Source organism: Anas platyrhynchos, chromosome 28 (assembly GCF_047663525.1).
Source record: "Anas platyrhynchos isolate ZD024472 breed Pekin duck chromosome 28, IASCAAS_PekinDuck_T2T, whole genome shotgun sequence".
Lineage (NCBI taxonomy): Eukaryota > Metazoa > Chordata > Aves > Anseriformes > Anatidae > Anas > Anas platyrhynchos.
In genome coordinates, this window is record NC_092614.1 from 6,382,826 (window position 1) to 6,396,969 (window position 14,144).

Here is a 14,144-nt window from a genome sequence, read left to right on the forward strand (position 1 = left end):
TTCCCACAGCCCCCCCTGCACACACACACACACACACACACACACACACACACACACACGTGTGCAGAGGCCTGGGCACAGCCGTGGGGGCGCACGCTGCAGGGGCAGCAGGAAGTTTGTGCCTCCCCGTGGCACGTTCGTGGCCCTCCTGTCAGCACTACACACGCGTGTGCACACAGCCCAGCCACGCGCACGCAGCCACCCCCCCTGTCCGCTCACGCTGGGCCCAAACCCCACACGTTTCCGTAACAAATCCTTTTAATTCCACCCCCCCCACCCCGAGTCCTTCCTGGAACGAAGCGCCCGGCCTCTGCTGGCTGCCACAGAAGAGGCCTCGGTGGCCTCGCACCGCGTGGCAGCGGGGCCGGCCGCGTGCCCGCAGGCAGAGGGTGGCTCTCGGTGCCCAGTGCCACACCGCTGCCGCTGCTGGAGCCCTAGGGGGGCTCCCCGTCCATCGCAGCCCCTCTGCTCCTGTCCTGCTGGGCCAGGCTCGGGGGCACCCCTTGCACGTGGCCTCCCAGTGCGTCCTGGGCGGAGAGGGGGTTTTGGGGTGCAGCAGGGTTGCAAGGCGGAGGCTTCAGGTCTCCAGGCAGCTGCATTTCCACGAGATCATGGCCCTTCTCGGGTGCTGTGGACATCCTGCTGAAATAACGGCAAGGCAGCGAAGGGAAGCGTTGCAGCTCTGCGCCAGAACAAGAAACAACCGCAGGCACCGTCCCCACTTACTCTAGCTCAGGCTTGCCAAAAATCTCCTCCTCGGAGGACTCTTCATCATACAGCTCAATTAAGGCCTTCTTCAGTTGGTCATCAAGAGGTTTGTAGAGGTCTATAAGCCACTGCGGTTTGGTTTTATTCCGATCCGATCCGTGAGAGCCCTGGAAAGCACCAGGGAAGGGAACGTTTCTGTACGGTGGGCAGCGAGCAGGCACAGGGGCACACCTCAGCCAGTCTCGGCCCTTACCTGCTCTCTAATGTCATACGTGTTCTTGCGCCATCTAAGCGGCAGGAGTTTCTGAAAGAACCTGAAAAAAAAAAAAAAACAGGATAAAAACTGAAGGAAGCTGGTAATGGCAGCATGTAGATTCGGGCAACTGGCATTTACAGTGCTCAAAACATCCGGATCCAGCGCATGGAAGGAAGCGGGAGGAGAAAGGCTGGTGTGCATCATCTCTCACCTCAAGAAGTCACCTTGCCCTGCAGCCCCGCCAGGGCAGGAGCCTCTCCCCACACAGGGTGAAGTTTTGACTGACCTTAACAACCCCAGAAAGCACCCAGGGCTGTTCCGGTTTCGGATGTGACGGCATCTAGAGAGCACAGAGCAACTCTGCAGGGAGAGGGGCGGGGGGCAATAGGGCAGCGCTGCCATCACTCAGAGCAGCGAGGTGTGATCGTGAGCGGGCAGCTCAGTCAGGCTGGGGCTGGGTGAGCCACGGGGACACGGGGCCTGGCAGGAGCCCTGGGCCAAGAAACAGAGTCTGCAGTTGTGCTGATTACTCACGCTTTGGGGTCCCTTTTCTGGGTCTCCTAAAAAACGGTATGTTTTAAACACATCCACTCAGCTGAACACATCCACTCAGCTGGTGAGTCTTCCGTAACCGGTGCCTGCATGCTGGGGGCCCTGGGGTTAGGTGCTGTTCAGAGAAAGGACTGTTTGTGGCACAGCAGTGGCACGGAGGAGGGAGTAATTACCATCTTATTCGTGATTTACTGGTGGTTTGCAGTTGGGAAGCAGCTGCAGGTTTTTGGGAGCAAACCTGGTCAAGGAGAGAGAGAGAGAGAGAGACTCGTAACATCAGCATTTTCTCGTCACGCTCTGCAAAACAAGGGAGGCCAAAAGGTTGTTCCTTAAACCAAGAGTGTTATATACATGTGCAAGCCTGTGCCAGCAGCCACATTTTTTAGAGCGAGCCCATCCTCCCTTCCTGCCTCCCCACTCTCTGCCTTAGGAATGACCTGAACTCCCAGAGCTCTCCTAATCTCAGAAATGTTTATGTCTGCCTTTCTTATCTGTGCCGTGCTTTACAGGGTACTCCCCTTCTGTTCAAAGCCGATCTTAAACATGTAGGTAGGCTTTTAAAGAAATAAAAGCTTTTTCCAGGGAGAAGCACCTGTGAAGGAGGCTGATACCTGTGGTCATGCTGGGCCTTCACCCCTGTCTGTCCCTGGCACTGCTCTGACCCGTGCAGGGCAATTGAACCTTGCACAAATTCTTGGCTTTGGCAAGAGTGAAGGAAGCATGGGAATCATTGCGTGGCTGAAAGCAATCAGCACCAGCAGGAGAGCAGGGCAGGGTCAGGAGAAGAGCCTGGTAGGAGATTCTATAGGGCCAGGGTGGCGCAGGGCAGGGGCTGTGGCATAAAACTCAAGGAGGGGCTGATGGGAGAGGCCGCGATGACAGGGAGCCCCCTCAGAGAAGCTGAGAAAGCAAAGCTCAGAGCTGAGATCTGGACAGGTCGTGAAGGATGCCAGGATGCCCCCAGAGCTGTACGGTGCGGGTAAACACCTCCTGCACCATGCAGGACGCCCACAGACACCCACGTTGGCACCCTGGCTCCCACAGACTGTGCAGGGAGGCACCACCCCAGCCCACACGCTCCGGCTGCAAGGCTTGACTGCCAGTTGCCCACCTCATGAGTTATCTGCTCACCTCGATGAGACAAATCACCGTGAGATTAATCGTGATGATGAGGGACACCGATACCGCCAACAGAAGCTTCTTGCCAGAGCTGTGCTCTGCTTTCCACTTGGACAAAAAGAGAGAAAATCGGGGAGGGAGAGACTGTTACTCCTTCCGTTCCCACTGCCCAGAAGGATCACATCCAGCAATACCCCGCATCTGCCCTACCTTCCCTGCGAGTTTCCTGCCTGCTGCACCAGCCTGGGCCATGCTGGTGGAGATGTTCCCTTGCAGGAGACACCAGCCCGTGCGAGAGGAGGCTCCCTGCCCAGCTGGCCTCTTGCTGAGCAGCTTTATGAGCAGCCCTGTCTTTGACACCATCTTTGCACAGGACAGCTGGACATCAGGCAGGCTGCAGTCCATCCTCAGGGCTCGCGCCACCTGGGCGATGAACGTCTGCAGGGCTTTGTCTGGGACCAGCAAGTGGAGGTGATGCTTGACCTTGATTTCAAAGAGGTCTCCTTGAACCAGTGTGTTGTCCGGGCTGTCTGAGCTTCTTCGTTTAATGAGGGAATCGAATCCTTCCTTTGGAAGCTTCCAGTGTGTTTCTGTGGTCTGATGGGTGCCCAGGAAATTCTCACCCACAGTGGAGCCCTCGTTTTCAGCCGTGTTCTTCAGCATGCTGCTTGCAGCGGGGCGACTCTTGTTAACTGACAGGCTAGAGGAAAAAGGTTGTTTCATGTTTTCTCTCTGTTCTCCTTTACTTTTTGTTGGTGTGGGCTCTTCTTCCGGATTCACATCATGAAACACATTGTAGAAAAGCTGATTATTTTTATTCAGACATGGGCTATCCTGCTGCTTGTGCTTTTTGTAAGCCCAGAGATAGCCCTGCCTTGGAGATGATGTTTCCTTTACATCTTCTGCATCCTCCACATAATGAGTTTTCTTGGTCTGTTCCACAGCATAGGGGTAATTTTGTATCTCAAAAGACCCAGACAAATGAGAAGCCTCTGCTGGGGAGAGTGGAAGGGAATGTTTTGAAGGAAGTATGGATCTTTTGTGATGTCCGAGGACAGAGATGTTGTCGGTGGGGTTTAACCTCCCAGCTACTTCCTGGGGGTTTAATGGTGCATGGTTCAAACCTAAGTCACGCAGCTTTTGCACCCAGCCTGAGGCTGTCTCTTGCTCTGAGATCTTGTACATGGCAGGTGTCGGCGGGTGTGAGATGGTGTTTTCCACAGTCACGACACTTTTAACCATGTGCAGCTTCTTCTTGAGCTCAGCCACTAGTGCTTTTGCTAGGAAATAGAGTTTTCTCTTATCACTTTCACTGGTCCAGTCCATGTGCTGAATGCTGTGCAGCATCAGCTCCTTACTGTTTTTGCCTTCCTGCCTGGAGAGGTGCTGAGGAGAATATGAGTTTGTTCTGGAAATGTGATCATTCGGGTTACTGAGATCACTGTCAGTGCCAGCTGGGTGCAGGACAACTGCAAGTGTTGCAGTTTCTTGGTCTTCAAATGAAGGCTCCTTGGGCTTGAGGCTTAACACCGTGCTGGTGGTTGGTTTTCTGGATTGGACTGCTTTCATTACTTCTGCTTGTGCCTCTGCCAGAGAATCTGTGTGAGCTGCTGAACACCAAGAGAGCAGATCAGTGACTCCTGAGCCACGAGAAACTTTCTGCCAAAATGCAGGGTCAAAGGTTTACCCTGAACAGCAGGAGCTTGTCTTTAAGACAAAGGAGTGTGTGAACTGAATGGTGGAAGTGTTACAGATGGGAAAAGTCTTGTTAAATCAATCAGATTATCTCATCGGGGCAGAAGAGATAGCTGTTTTTTCTGGTGTCTCCCAGGGCTCTGTTTGGATCAATGTGAAACATCCTGGGGGAATGGGTTTTCTGTGGGAGAATTTTCCATAGCTTGATACGAGTCAGTGTTGAGTTGCTAAAGTCACTGTAAATTTTTTTAACTAGGAGTGAGCCTGGAAAGCAGAATACCCAAAGACATGGTGTTTGTCCCTGCTCGGTTATCCCAACTAGCCCTTCTCCCTGCAGGCAGGAAAGCCCAGGATATTTCACGTTAAAGTGCCACCGGGTTATTGTCTAATTCCCCAAAGCAGTGATGGGGCTGCAGTCAGAGCAAGTCCCTGACAATGGAGAGCTGATTCTCTGCAGATGAATGCAGTTCCCTTCAACCAGCCCTAGAAGTGGAAGATGTGGACATTTGACCCAGAGTGATGCAAAAAGTCCAGGAGAGCGCCTGCCCTGGCATGCAAAGGGAACATGCTGAGTCTGCAGCTAGCATAAGTCTTCCAAGAGTCCTACACTGAGGCTGCAAACACAACTTTATCTCTAAACCTGCTTTGCAGGTAGCTTAATGCTAGAGGCAGGGTGACATGGTCAAGAATATTTACAGATCACAAAGGTATTTCACCCTTTTTTCCTGTTAAACTGATAAGAAATTAAAGCATCTTTGGGTGTCAAGCCCTAAATGGATTAAGTGGCCTGTTTTCCCTAGATGTGCAATGAGGTTAGGCTCACTTGTCTACATCCAGTTAGAAAATGAGTTACCTGGGGACCTTGGAAACATTGCTGTATCTATTTGCAGAAGTCTAGCTTGTCTCTGCTTTGAATAGGTTGATATTTACCCTGAGCAAAGATTGAGCAGGGCAGTGCTCACTCTGCACAGACTAGCAAGACAATGCCTGGTGTTCACATAGTGCCCTGCAAAGGAGATCGGAGTTACTGCTCCCTCTTCTACAGAGGGCAGACGTATCTAGCAATATCCTCAGGTCCTCCAAGCAGTTTTTGGAGCCTGAGTGTCCTGGCCCCCCTCCAGCACACCATGAAGTACAGGAGGTTTCAGCAGAGCCTGCCTAGGGGCACCCATGCTCGGTTATGGTTCCTGGGGCTCCCAGCATGGGTGGCATGTTTGAGGTCCGGCTCAGCATGTCCCACCCAGCCAGCGTGATCTGAACTCTGCAGGACCCTCTGGCCATGCCAATGCCGTGTCTGGCACTGCTGCCACTGCTGAGCTGTGACTAGCCAAGGTATGGTGCCACTGGAAAGGCTCAGGAGGTTTTCAGGGAAAACTTGGGGGGTGTATGTGCCTTCCAGTGCTTGGGAATAGTACTGGGCACACATGATTTACTTGGCTAGATGCACTGTGTGGATTGGAAGCTCATGTGTTTGTTTAGCCTTGCAAGCTATTTCTTCTCAAGATATTATTTGACACAAAAGATATGTGTAATCGCTAGTAACTTTTCAACCCTTGTTTTTTTCCAAGTATTGTTCTGAAAAGGGAAATTTTTGTGCCTGTGGCTGAGGAAGCACAGTCTGAGGTCTCCCAGGTCTCACCTGAGCTGTCTGCACTGGCCTGTGGGCTGATTAAAGGCCTTGCTTAGATGAAATTCCTTGAGCTGTGCTCAGTGAGCCACACAGCATCCACCCAGTTTTAGTGTCCCTGGGACTGGCCAGGAATCACCAAGCTAGGCTGCTGCCATCGGGGTGGCCAGCACAGGCTGGGAACCCACAAAATGGGGCCTTGCTACAGCATCTTCTAAAGCTAGACCAGATTTGACAAGCCTACCTCAACAGTGGCATAAATCATGGGCAAACCTACCGCACTGGGGAGTGCTGGTGGTGCACAGATCCTCACAGTGGAACTGGACGGTCCTGCATGGGGTTTCAGTGGTGTGTTTCTCCTGGCAGAGGCAGCAGGCTGTATCACTGGGCAGTTTGCTAAAGATAAGAGGTTACTGGAGAAAACCCCAGCTTCTCAATCCATATCTATGAGTCTAGCTCAGGTAACAGATAGTGCTCAGTTTTGCTTGGATTTCTTCTACAGCTCTGGAAAACTTCCCCCCAAACCCCAAATCCCACTGGACAAATATGTGCTCCAGATTTCTAAATGAGGTTTTGATAGGTTTCTCTGATCAGAATGTTCATTTTACCTTTGAAAATGGAACCATTCCCAAAACGCAATTTGAAACAGAAACACACCCCACCATGACTTAAAATTTCCCTTCGAAAAACACAGAACATGTCACCTAAATAGTGAAATTCTGACACTTAGCAGGTGAGTTTAGGAGTTCTCAAAAGTAAACGCCAAACCTTAGGCTTGTGTGTGTATGTGTAGAAGGTGGGGGTTTTCTGATTTAGCAGTAAGCTGATTTGTCTCCCATTCAGACCCCTTATTTCAGCAATTGCAATCTGCTGGCAGCTGGGACCAAGTCTCTGCATACTCACAGCTTTTCCAAGTGGACTGTTGTCAGGAGGAGTGTGAGTAATGTCAGCTGAGTCACTTGTGTTGCACTCAGGTCTCTGAAAGGATTTGAAAAAACACATTAAATTTATAAGCCACCTTATGGAAACTCTGTTCCGAGAACAAGCCCAGGTCCCTGATGACTGTGGTGTTCTCAGAGGGATCCACTTCTGCTAATCGGACAGAAGTAATTCAAAACCCCATTGCTTTTCTGCTTTGACATGCTCCTTTGACATGCTCCTTTGACATAGGGCCTGAAGCAGGAGTGGGTCCTGCAGACTTCAGGGGAGCCTGATGTAAACAGGAAAGATTCCCCATCTCAAAGCCCTCCTACTGCTGTGCTGGGTGCAGATCCAGTCCTTCTCCCTTGCTTAAGAAACTCTTCTTGCCCAAGATGATGTTTGATCTTGGAAAGAGAGATTATACCAGTGAAAAGAGAAAATGTGCTGAGCAGATAGCTAAGGGTATCTGTGGGATACCGGGGCTGTGAACAGGAAGGACCTCTGAAAAAAGCACAGGCATTTTCCTCCCTGAAGTCATGGAAATATGAGCAAGAGCCATAGGATGGTGTGAATCATGATCAACACAGAGCATCACCTGCCCTGAGCTGTGTCAAGGCAGCAGGTTCAGGACATGGGGTGGGCAGGAGCTCAGGACTGCTGGCACGACTGTCCTGGTTACTGGGAGCTGCTCAGCACACAGGCAGGTGTGGGGGCATTCCCAGACCCTTCAGGCCACTCCACAGCCCCAGGCCTGGCTGGTGTTTTGTCTTTTCCAGTTTGTGTCCCAGCAACTTGGTTACTTTGCATCTAGGTTCGTGCTGGGGACAGAGCAGAACTGCTTGGTTTTGCCTGGCTCTGCTGGTGCCAGTTATTTGCGCCTCTAGCAGAGTCAGGCTGGGAGAATAGATTTTCTACCAGATCTCCACTTTCCTGACAGCAGGGCACTCAAGAGAGACAAAGATCTATATTAATCTGATAAAAATGAGTCAATACTTACAGATATTTGACTGAAGGCAGCTGAAAGAATGATGTGTCATTGATAACAGACAGGGGGTTATGGCTTAGGATCCTGCAAAAAACAAGCCACTGTGACTGGGTGATGGGAAGGATGTGAGCTGCATGTGCAAGGGCACATGGGGAAAGCATTTCCATACGTCCACATGTCCTCTAACATACAGAGACACAGAAGTCTGTAAAACCAACCTTGACTGTGCAGCAGGCACTGGAGAATTGGGAAATGGTTAAAACATTTACTATAGAGAAAAAATCCCAGTGGTTCCTGAACTGTATAAACACAGCTAAATCAAAGTGAGTTTCCACTAGATCATTGCAAAGCATTTCTGTGATCAGGGTATTTTTCCTTTTTGCCAGACTTCAAATTTCTACCTTTTAAATATCAGAGAGGCCCAAAGAGAGTTGTGTGTGTTGGATCTGATGCTGAATTACACTGAAATCCCCTTTCCAGGCTCTTCTATGCTGTGTGACTGGTGTAAAGAGGTTTATGGTTGATAAGGATCCAGCCCACTTTTATGGATGGCAGATGTGGATTTGGCTGAACAACTTTTACTCAAACCTCCCCAAAGAATTTCCTTTCAAGTGGAGAACAAACATAGGAAATTTCAGCCTGAAGATAAAAAATTGGCTCAGTACTACATGTGTGAGGAAGGGCCCGGGATGAAGGCAACAGACAGGAACAGATGCTGATGGGCTGATTCACACAATACAGCAGGTCCTGATTATCTCCAGCTAAAAGAGCAAAAAGGCCCATAAGTGTTTCTTTTGGAAAACACAACATCTCTTTCTTTCCTCTTCAGCTCACGCCTTCTCTTTGCTTCCCTTAACCAGGACTTTGATGTTATTTTGGACTTTTACTTTCCATATTTTCTTACATTTCCAGTGTCCATAAACTTTTACTCTGTTACTCCACCCAGCCAGACAAAGCTGCGGCCTAGCCCTATGGGAATTGCTATTCATCATTTATTCTCCTGCCTTATTTGGTATATCATGTGAGAAGTATTGCAGTTTTCAGGAGAGCAGGGAGACTGTGGCCTTTTCTTTATGTATATGAACCCTCAGTGGTCAAAATGCCCCAGCTTTCTTTGGGTCCATATGGAAACAGTGATCCTATCCTTGGAAGGGCTTCTTGATAGAGCTATGGGTTAAGCCATAGTTCTTAGACACCAAAAGAACAAAAACCCCACCCCTTTTGTGGATGTTTATGATCACCTTTATTTTTAAATGAAAATACTCAAAGTGAAATTTCTGACTTGAAATCCAGGTCACATCCCAGACCCCTCATTTCCCTGCCTCTTCTCCCTTCCCACCAGCATTTCTTACTTATCCATCTCCCTGGGCTCCCTCCACAGCTGTTTGAACCCAGTGTTGGTTTGAGGAAGCCCCAGAGAAGAGGAGCAGACCAGAAAAAGTGGCTTTCGGAATGCAGACGTCTGGTGGACCCTGGATAACATCTAAAGCAGGATTCAGCTCTTTACAGACAGCAAATCTGTTCTTTCCACTGTCACTGCAGAGACCCACATCTACCTTCAGTCCTCATTATACTTACAGATTCTGTAAAAACTGCATCCCATGCCATGCCTGGAAAGTGCCATTCTGGATCTGCATGATGAGATTTCCACGGAGGTTTCTGGAGGAAAAGAAGATTGCAGAAATGAGTCTGTTCTGTCCTACAGGAAGCTGGAGTGGAGCGGTATTGATTTGTAGGAAATATGCAAATCCAAGGTAGAATAGGGAGGAAACTGCCACTTTCTCATTCTTTTAACCTGTGAAGGAGAGGAAATGAACTGCACATGTGCTTAATCTATTTGTGTTCCAGGATACAGTAAACCTTCAAGAAATGGCTCCTATTATGGCTGTATTTGGCCAACCACACTGATCTCTCATCCTGTTGTGGGTCATCCAGCCATCTGCATTGATCTCTCTACCTCTAGCTCATCTATTCTTTATGCAGAAGAAGTTTAGACATTATTTTAAAAATAATAGGGACATCTTCTAGCACATAAAGGGTTATAAATGCCAACAGACTTCAGCAAATACACTAGAAAGAAATTTTTACAACTCACATAAGCTGCAAGAAAGGAAGTGGCTCAAAAGCATGTTCTTCAATCGACAGGATTTTATTGCAGGATAAATCCCTGTTAAAATTAGAACATGAAATGTTGATTACATTTGCACTGTTGTATTTACTTTCCCTTGCTTTGACACTGGCAGCATATATGTCACATGGCTCTGATTTCACAGTGTTTATATCTGATACTAGCTTGCAGAGGTGTGTAACCTGTGATAACCCTCATGACTGGAGGTGGCTTTCGTCTCAGCAATTTTTTTCTAACATTGATCCCACAAGAATTATCTCAGGACTTGATTGTTCTCCAATGATAACAGAAAATAATCTGTAGACAGGCACAATTTAGCAACTGAGGAAGCATTTGCATGGACCACAGCAACATGTGACCCTCTGGATGTGCTACAGAGATTCAGCCTGCCATCCTGGGGTGCCATCAGGGCTTTGCTTGCTGGAGACAGACAAAAGAGTGTCTGAACAGTCTTCTGGGGCTCCGAGATGGCTTGGTTAAGTACATGTGTGACAACAAATGGTTGCTTTTCTCTTAATCCCTCCCTCCTACAAGCCCTGCCCAGGCTTGTTCTGCAGTAAACAGTGAGAGAGAAATACTTCTGGGGAGTGATTCATCCCTGCCTCAGACAGGTTCCTCAGATCATTTGGGAGAATGGGAAGTGCTTGTTCCTCTCCATGGAGAATGAGAGCCTGAACAATTAGCTTAATCCTAGGCAATTATTAAGCGTCTAAAATTAGAGGAGATGAATGCACAAGGTTTCTTCTGTAGGACATGGCCTCACTACTGGAGAGTGTTGAGGAAGAGCATCAGCAAGCAACTGCAGCTGTCATCCATGGGACCTGGACCTCTAAGGAGGCAGCTCCAGCAAGAGCCCAGCAGTGGGGCAGGCAGAGCAGGTGGGAAGAAGGTCTTGGCACATGTGATCTCAGAAGTGTTTTGGAGAGTTCAGTTTACAGCCTTGTGGAAAGGGAATGTGGCTGGAAGCCTGCTTGTTCCCAACCTGACTGATTTAGCCTGTAAACCACATCCTGCAGAACATGCTTTCTGCTTTTAAGTTTTTGGATCCTTCTTTTCTAAGATGTGGGGCACCAGTACCTGCTAAGAACACACACGGAGGGACACTACCTAGTTTTCCACTCATTCCACAGCACTGAGACAAGGCCTACATGCAGCCCTGGGGCTGCCTCACTGCAGGAGCTGCTCCAGAAAGGCCAAGACCACCCAGTATATGCCTCTTTCCAAGCCAATGTAAGTACTAGAAAATACGAAACCTCTCTTTTTGTGGGAAAAAATGCTAGCATGTAAGGGCCACACTCTATAAATGACACTAGAAATGCAGATGACAGTGGAGCTGAGATAGTTGCAATGATCTACAGATGTGAGCAACAGAGATTTTTTTGGGACATGTCCCTCAGCTATTCTAGTAACAGTCAGACAAGCAGGGTCCAAAACATGACCCTCATGAGCCAACTCCAAGCCAGGGCTTCCCTTGCTGTCAACTTTTTCACACCAGTAGTAATTTTTAATTCAAGATGAGATTTGTATTGAGAACTGAGTGAACCCACACGTCCTGTAAGGCTCAGGAAATGTGGGCTCTGGGCACTAATGCTCTGAGCCTCCATAGGTGGATTTATTTCTGGCTTTTAGCCTTTTCTAAGTAGTCTGAGTATGAGAAAAGAGAGGATGACAGTGACCAAGTAAAAAGCAGAGAACAGGACAAGATTTTGCTGCTCTTTTCTCACTCTTCCTTTGCATGTACCATACAGGCAAACCCAAAATACATGTATGTAAAAATCTGAACTTTAAGGAGAACAAAACTTGGTACTCCACTGCTCCCTTCCAGACAGCGTGAGAGTACTTGTTGCAAATTCATGTGACATTGTGTGGTCTTACATTCACATTTGTTTCTCCTCCAGGAAGAGAGGGGACTCAGCTGGATACAGCCTTAAGCAACCTTGGAGGTCAGCCCTACTCTGAGCAGGAGGCTGTAGCAGAGACCTCCCAACCTCAGTCTGTCTGAGATTTCAGCACAGGAAGGGACATAGGCAGCCAGGGGAATTTCATGAATACAGTAAGCAAACAGAGAGACCATCCCAAGAGTGACCAACAATATGGGGTTCTGTCTTCACTGCAGCAAATATCTTTCCATCCGAAGCTTAGCAGAAACAAGGCATATATGGGTTTTGCCTTGTTCTAGGTGACTGTCACCCCTAAAAAATTGGTCCTCAGATAAAAAAAGTCAGAGGCATTCTTCCAGGCTGTGGGAGGCCATGGTTACATTGAGGTTGTCTACAAGTCAACCAAAGTCCTGTGGGAAAGGGGAGCAGCCTCCTCATCTTTGTTGGGCTTGGGAAAATGAAAGCTGCACCACATCTCTATGTGCATCATCCCACTGGCCACTATTGCAGCACTGAGACACCCTGTGAATTTTGCTCTGAATGTTGCCTGAAACAGGGGAGGAGCAAAGCACACTTTTGTGGGGTGGGAACAGCAACAGGGGCCCAATGAGAGGGTGAGCCACTGTCTCCTCCAGCAGTGTGCTGGTCAGGGCCTTTCTGCCTGCCAGGAAGAGGACAGAACTGGTACATACAGGTGCTTCAGCAGGGGCAAACCCTCCAGCGAATGCCTCTTCACTGCCCTCAGATCATTGTCCTGGAGAACTCTGGAATGAGATAAACAGACATTTACTGCTACCTCAGAAGGAAATAATATTTTCAAGGGAAAATATCCTGCAACAGCTATACTAAAAGACCTCTTTGTGTCACTATGGGGGTCATTGCCACATATCTGAGGAACACGTGCTTTTTCCTGAGCTGCTGAAGCTAACTGTAATGTGATCATTGATTAAATAGGCACAGGGATGGCCCCATAGGATGAAGACCATTAGACTTTCCCACGAGGATCACAGCTCACAGCATTTCTTGCCATTCCAGGAAGCACAGGGGCTTCTATGCCCCTCCTTGGTGAGCAGCTCAGCTTTGAATTCACATGGAAATTGTTTGTGTGGGTGCTTGTGCTCTTCATACTCTTGACTCAAAAAACAGAGTGGCTGGATTGAAAATATCTGAACCCCTGACATTTAAAATGCTAGAGAATACTTACAAGTACTCAGCCCATGGGTATTCTCTCCACACTTGCTTTTCAATGGAAGAAATAGAGTTGCCAGTGAAATCTCTGCAAAGAAATGGTTGGCACATCACTACCATTACTAGTGTGCTGTATATAAAAGGTCTTCAAAATGACAACTTGCAAACACACACCCTGTGCCCTGTGTCAGAGCTGCTCCTTCCCCGTAGCACAATTCTCAGGGATTTCAGTCAAGACTTTTATAACACTATCTATAAAGTCCTCTTTTTCCATTCCATAAGTCTCACTGCTTCTTTGGAAGACAGAGGGGTCCTGGAAGGTTAGGTATGCAACTGGAAAACCCGCTCCCCTGCAAATTTCGCTGCTAAGGTAGCGCAGAGTTGGCCTGGAGTCTTAAACCACATAGCCCAGCTTCACCCCTTTAAATTTCCATACAAACTCTTGGAAACCACCACCACCTGCGGCTGGCCCTCTGTTGGGTGTCCCCTGTGGCGAGGCCAGTACAGGGTCTGGGTGGGTGGATTTCAGCTGGCACCCTGCCTTAGCTCGCTACCAGGCAGGGGTCAGCGGGGATAAAACACCGAGGAAGGTCCAATTGAGGGGTCTGACCTGGACGTGGGGGAGCAGTGCTTCCAGCCCTGCCCCATGGTACTCACAGGATGGAGAAGGCCCAGCGGCGGGTGGCCCGGGGCACCCCAGCCAGGGAGGCCCAGCTGCAGTTCAGCAGCCGCCGGTGGCAGCGGCAGGAGGCCGGGCAGAAGCCCCTGGGCTGCCCCTGGCCCGGGGCTGCCGCCAGCAGCAGTGCCAGGAGGAGGAGCGGGCAGTGGGGCTGGGGCAGGCCCAGGCCCATGGCGCTGCCGCAGGCCCAGCCGGGGTCGCCGGGCAACCAGGCCACAGGCCTGGGGCCTGTGCAGGCCTTGACTCACCTCACGGCTCACAGTGGAGGTTTTGGTTATTTTTATTATTATTATTATTATTATTTTTTCTTTCTCCCTGCTGTGGGATGTCCTGCCCCTAAAAAGGAGCATGTTGAGAGATTTTACTGTGTATCTGGCATTCCCGTGAGGAAGGCTGACCCCACCAC

The 14,144-nt window shown here is 49.3% G+C and overlaps 1 protein-coding gene across 9 annotated transcripts; it reads right to left on the minus strand.

The window, feature by feature from the left end:
• Positions 1-220: 220 nt before the first annotated feature.
• Positions 221-14,074, minus strand: LOC101793105 (leucine-rich repeat-containing protein 37A). Of its 9 annotated transcripts, none has more exons than XM_072028998.1 (14): positions 13,717-14,074; positions 13,076-13,147; positions 12,564-12,635; positions 9,959-10,030; positions 9,442-9,522; positions 7,876-7,947; positions 6,861-6,935; positions 6,235-6,353; positions 2,846-4,242; positions 2,648-2,743; positions 1,690-1,754; positions 962-1,022; positions 727-875; positions 221-642 (listed from the first exon to the last, which is right to left on the minus strand). In XM_072028998.1, the coding sequence occupies exons 1-14, from the start codon at positions 13,908-13,910 to the stop codon at positions 435-437; spliced, it is 2,733 nt and encodes a 910-aa protein (XP_071885099.1). In that variant the 5' UTR covers positions 13,911-14,074; the 3' UTR covers positions 221-434. The 9 variants fall into 9 exon arrangements, with proteins under 9 accessions (XP_071885099.1, XP_071885100.1, XP_071885098.1 ...); XM_072028999.1 differs by having other exon boundaries at positions 221-639; positions 2,846-4,245; XM_072028997.1 differs by having other exon boundaries at positions 2,846-4,245.
• Between the last annotated feature and the right edge of the window lie 70 nt (positions 14,075-14,144).

Bases quoted from the DNA above. Each gene is read 5' to 3' on its own strand.
- LOC101793105 (XM_072028997.1), bottom strand. From the start codon at position 13,910: ATGGGCCTGGGCCTGCCCCAGCCCCACTGCCCGCTCCTCCTCCTGGCA. The intron at 4,246-6,234 runs GTAGGTTTGCCC...CTTGGTGTTCAG, and splicing joins CACCAGCACTCCCCAGTGCG to CAGCTCACACAGATTCTCTG. The intron at 643-726 runs GTAAGTGGGGAC...CCGTTATTTCAG, and splicing joins TTTGGCAAGCCTGAGCTAGA to CAGGATGTCCACAGCACCCG.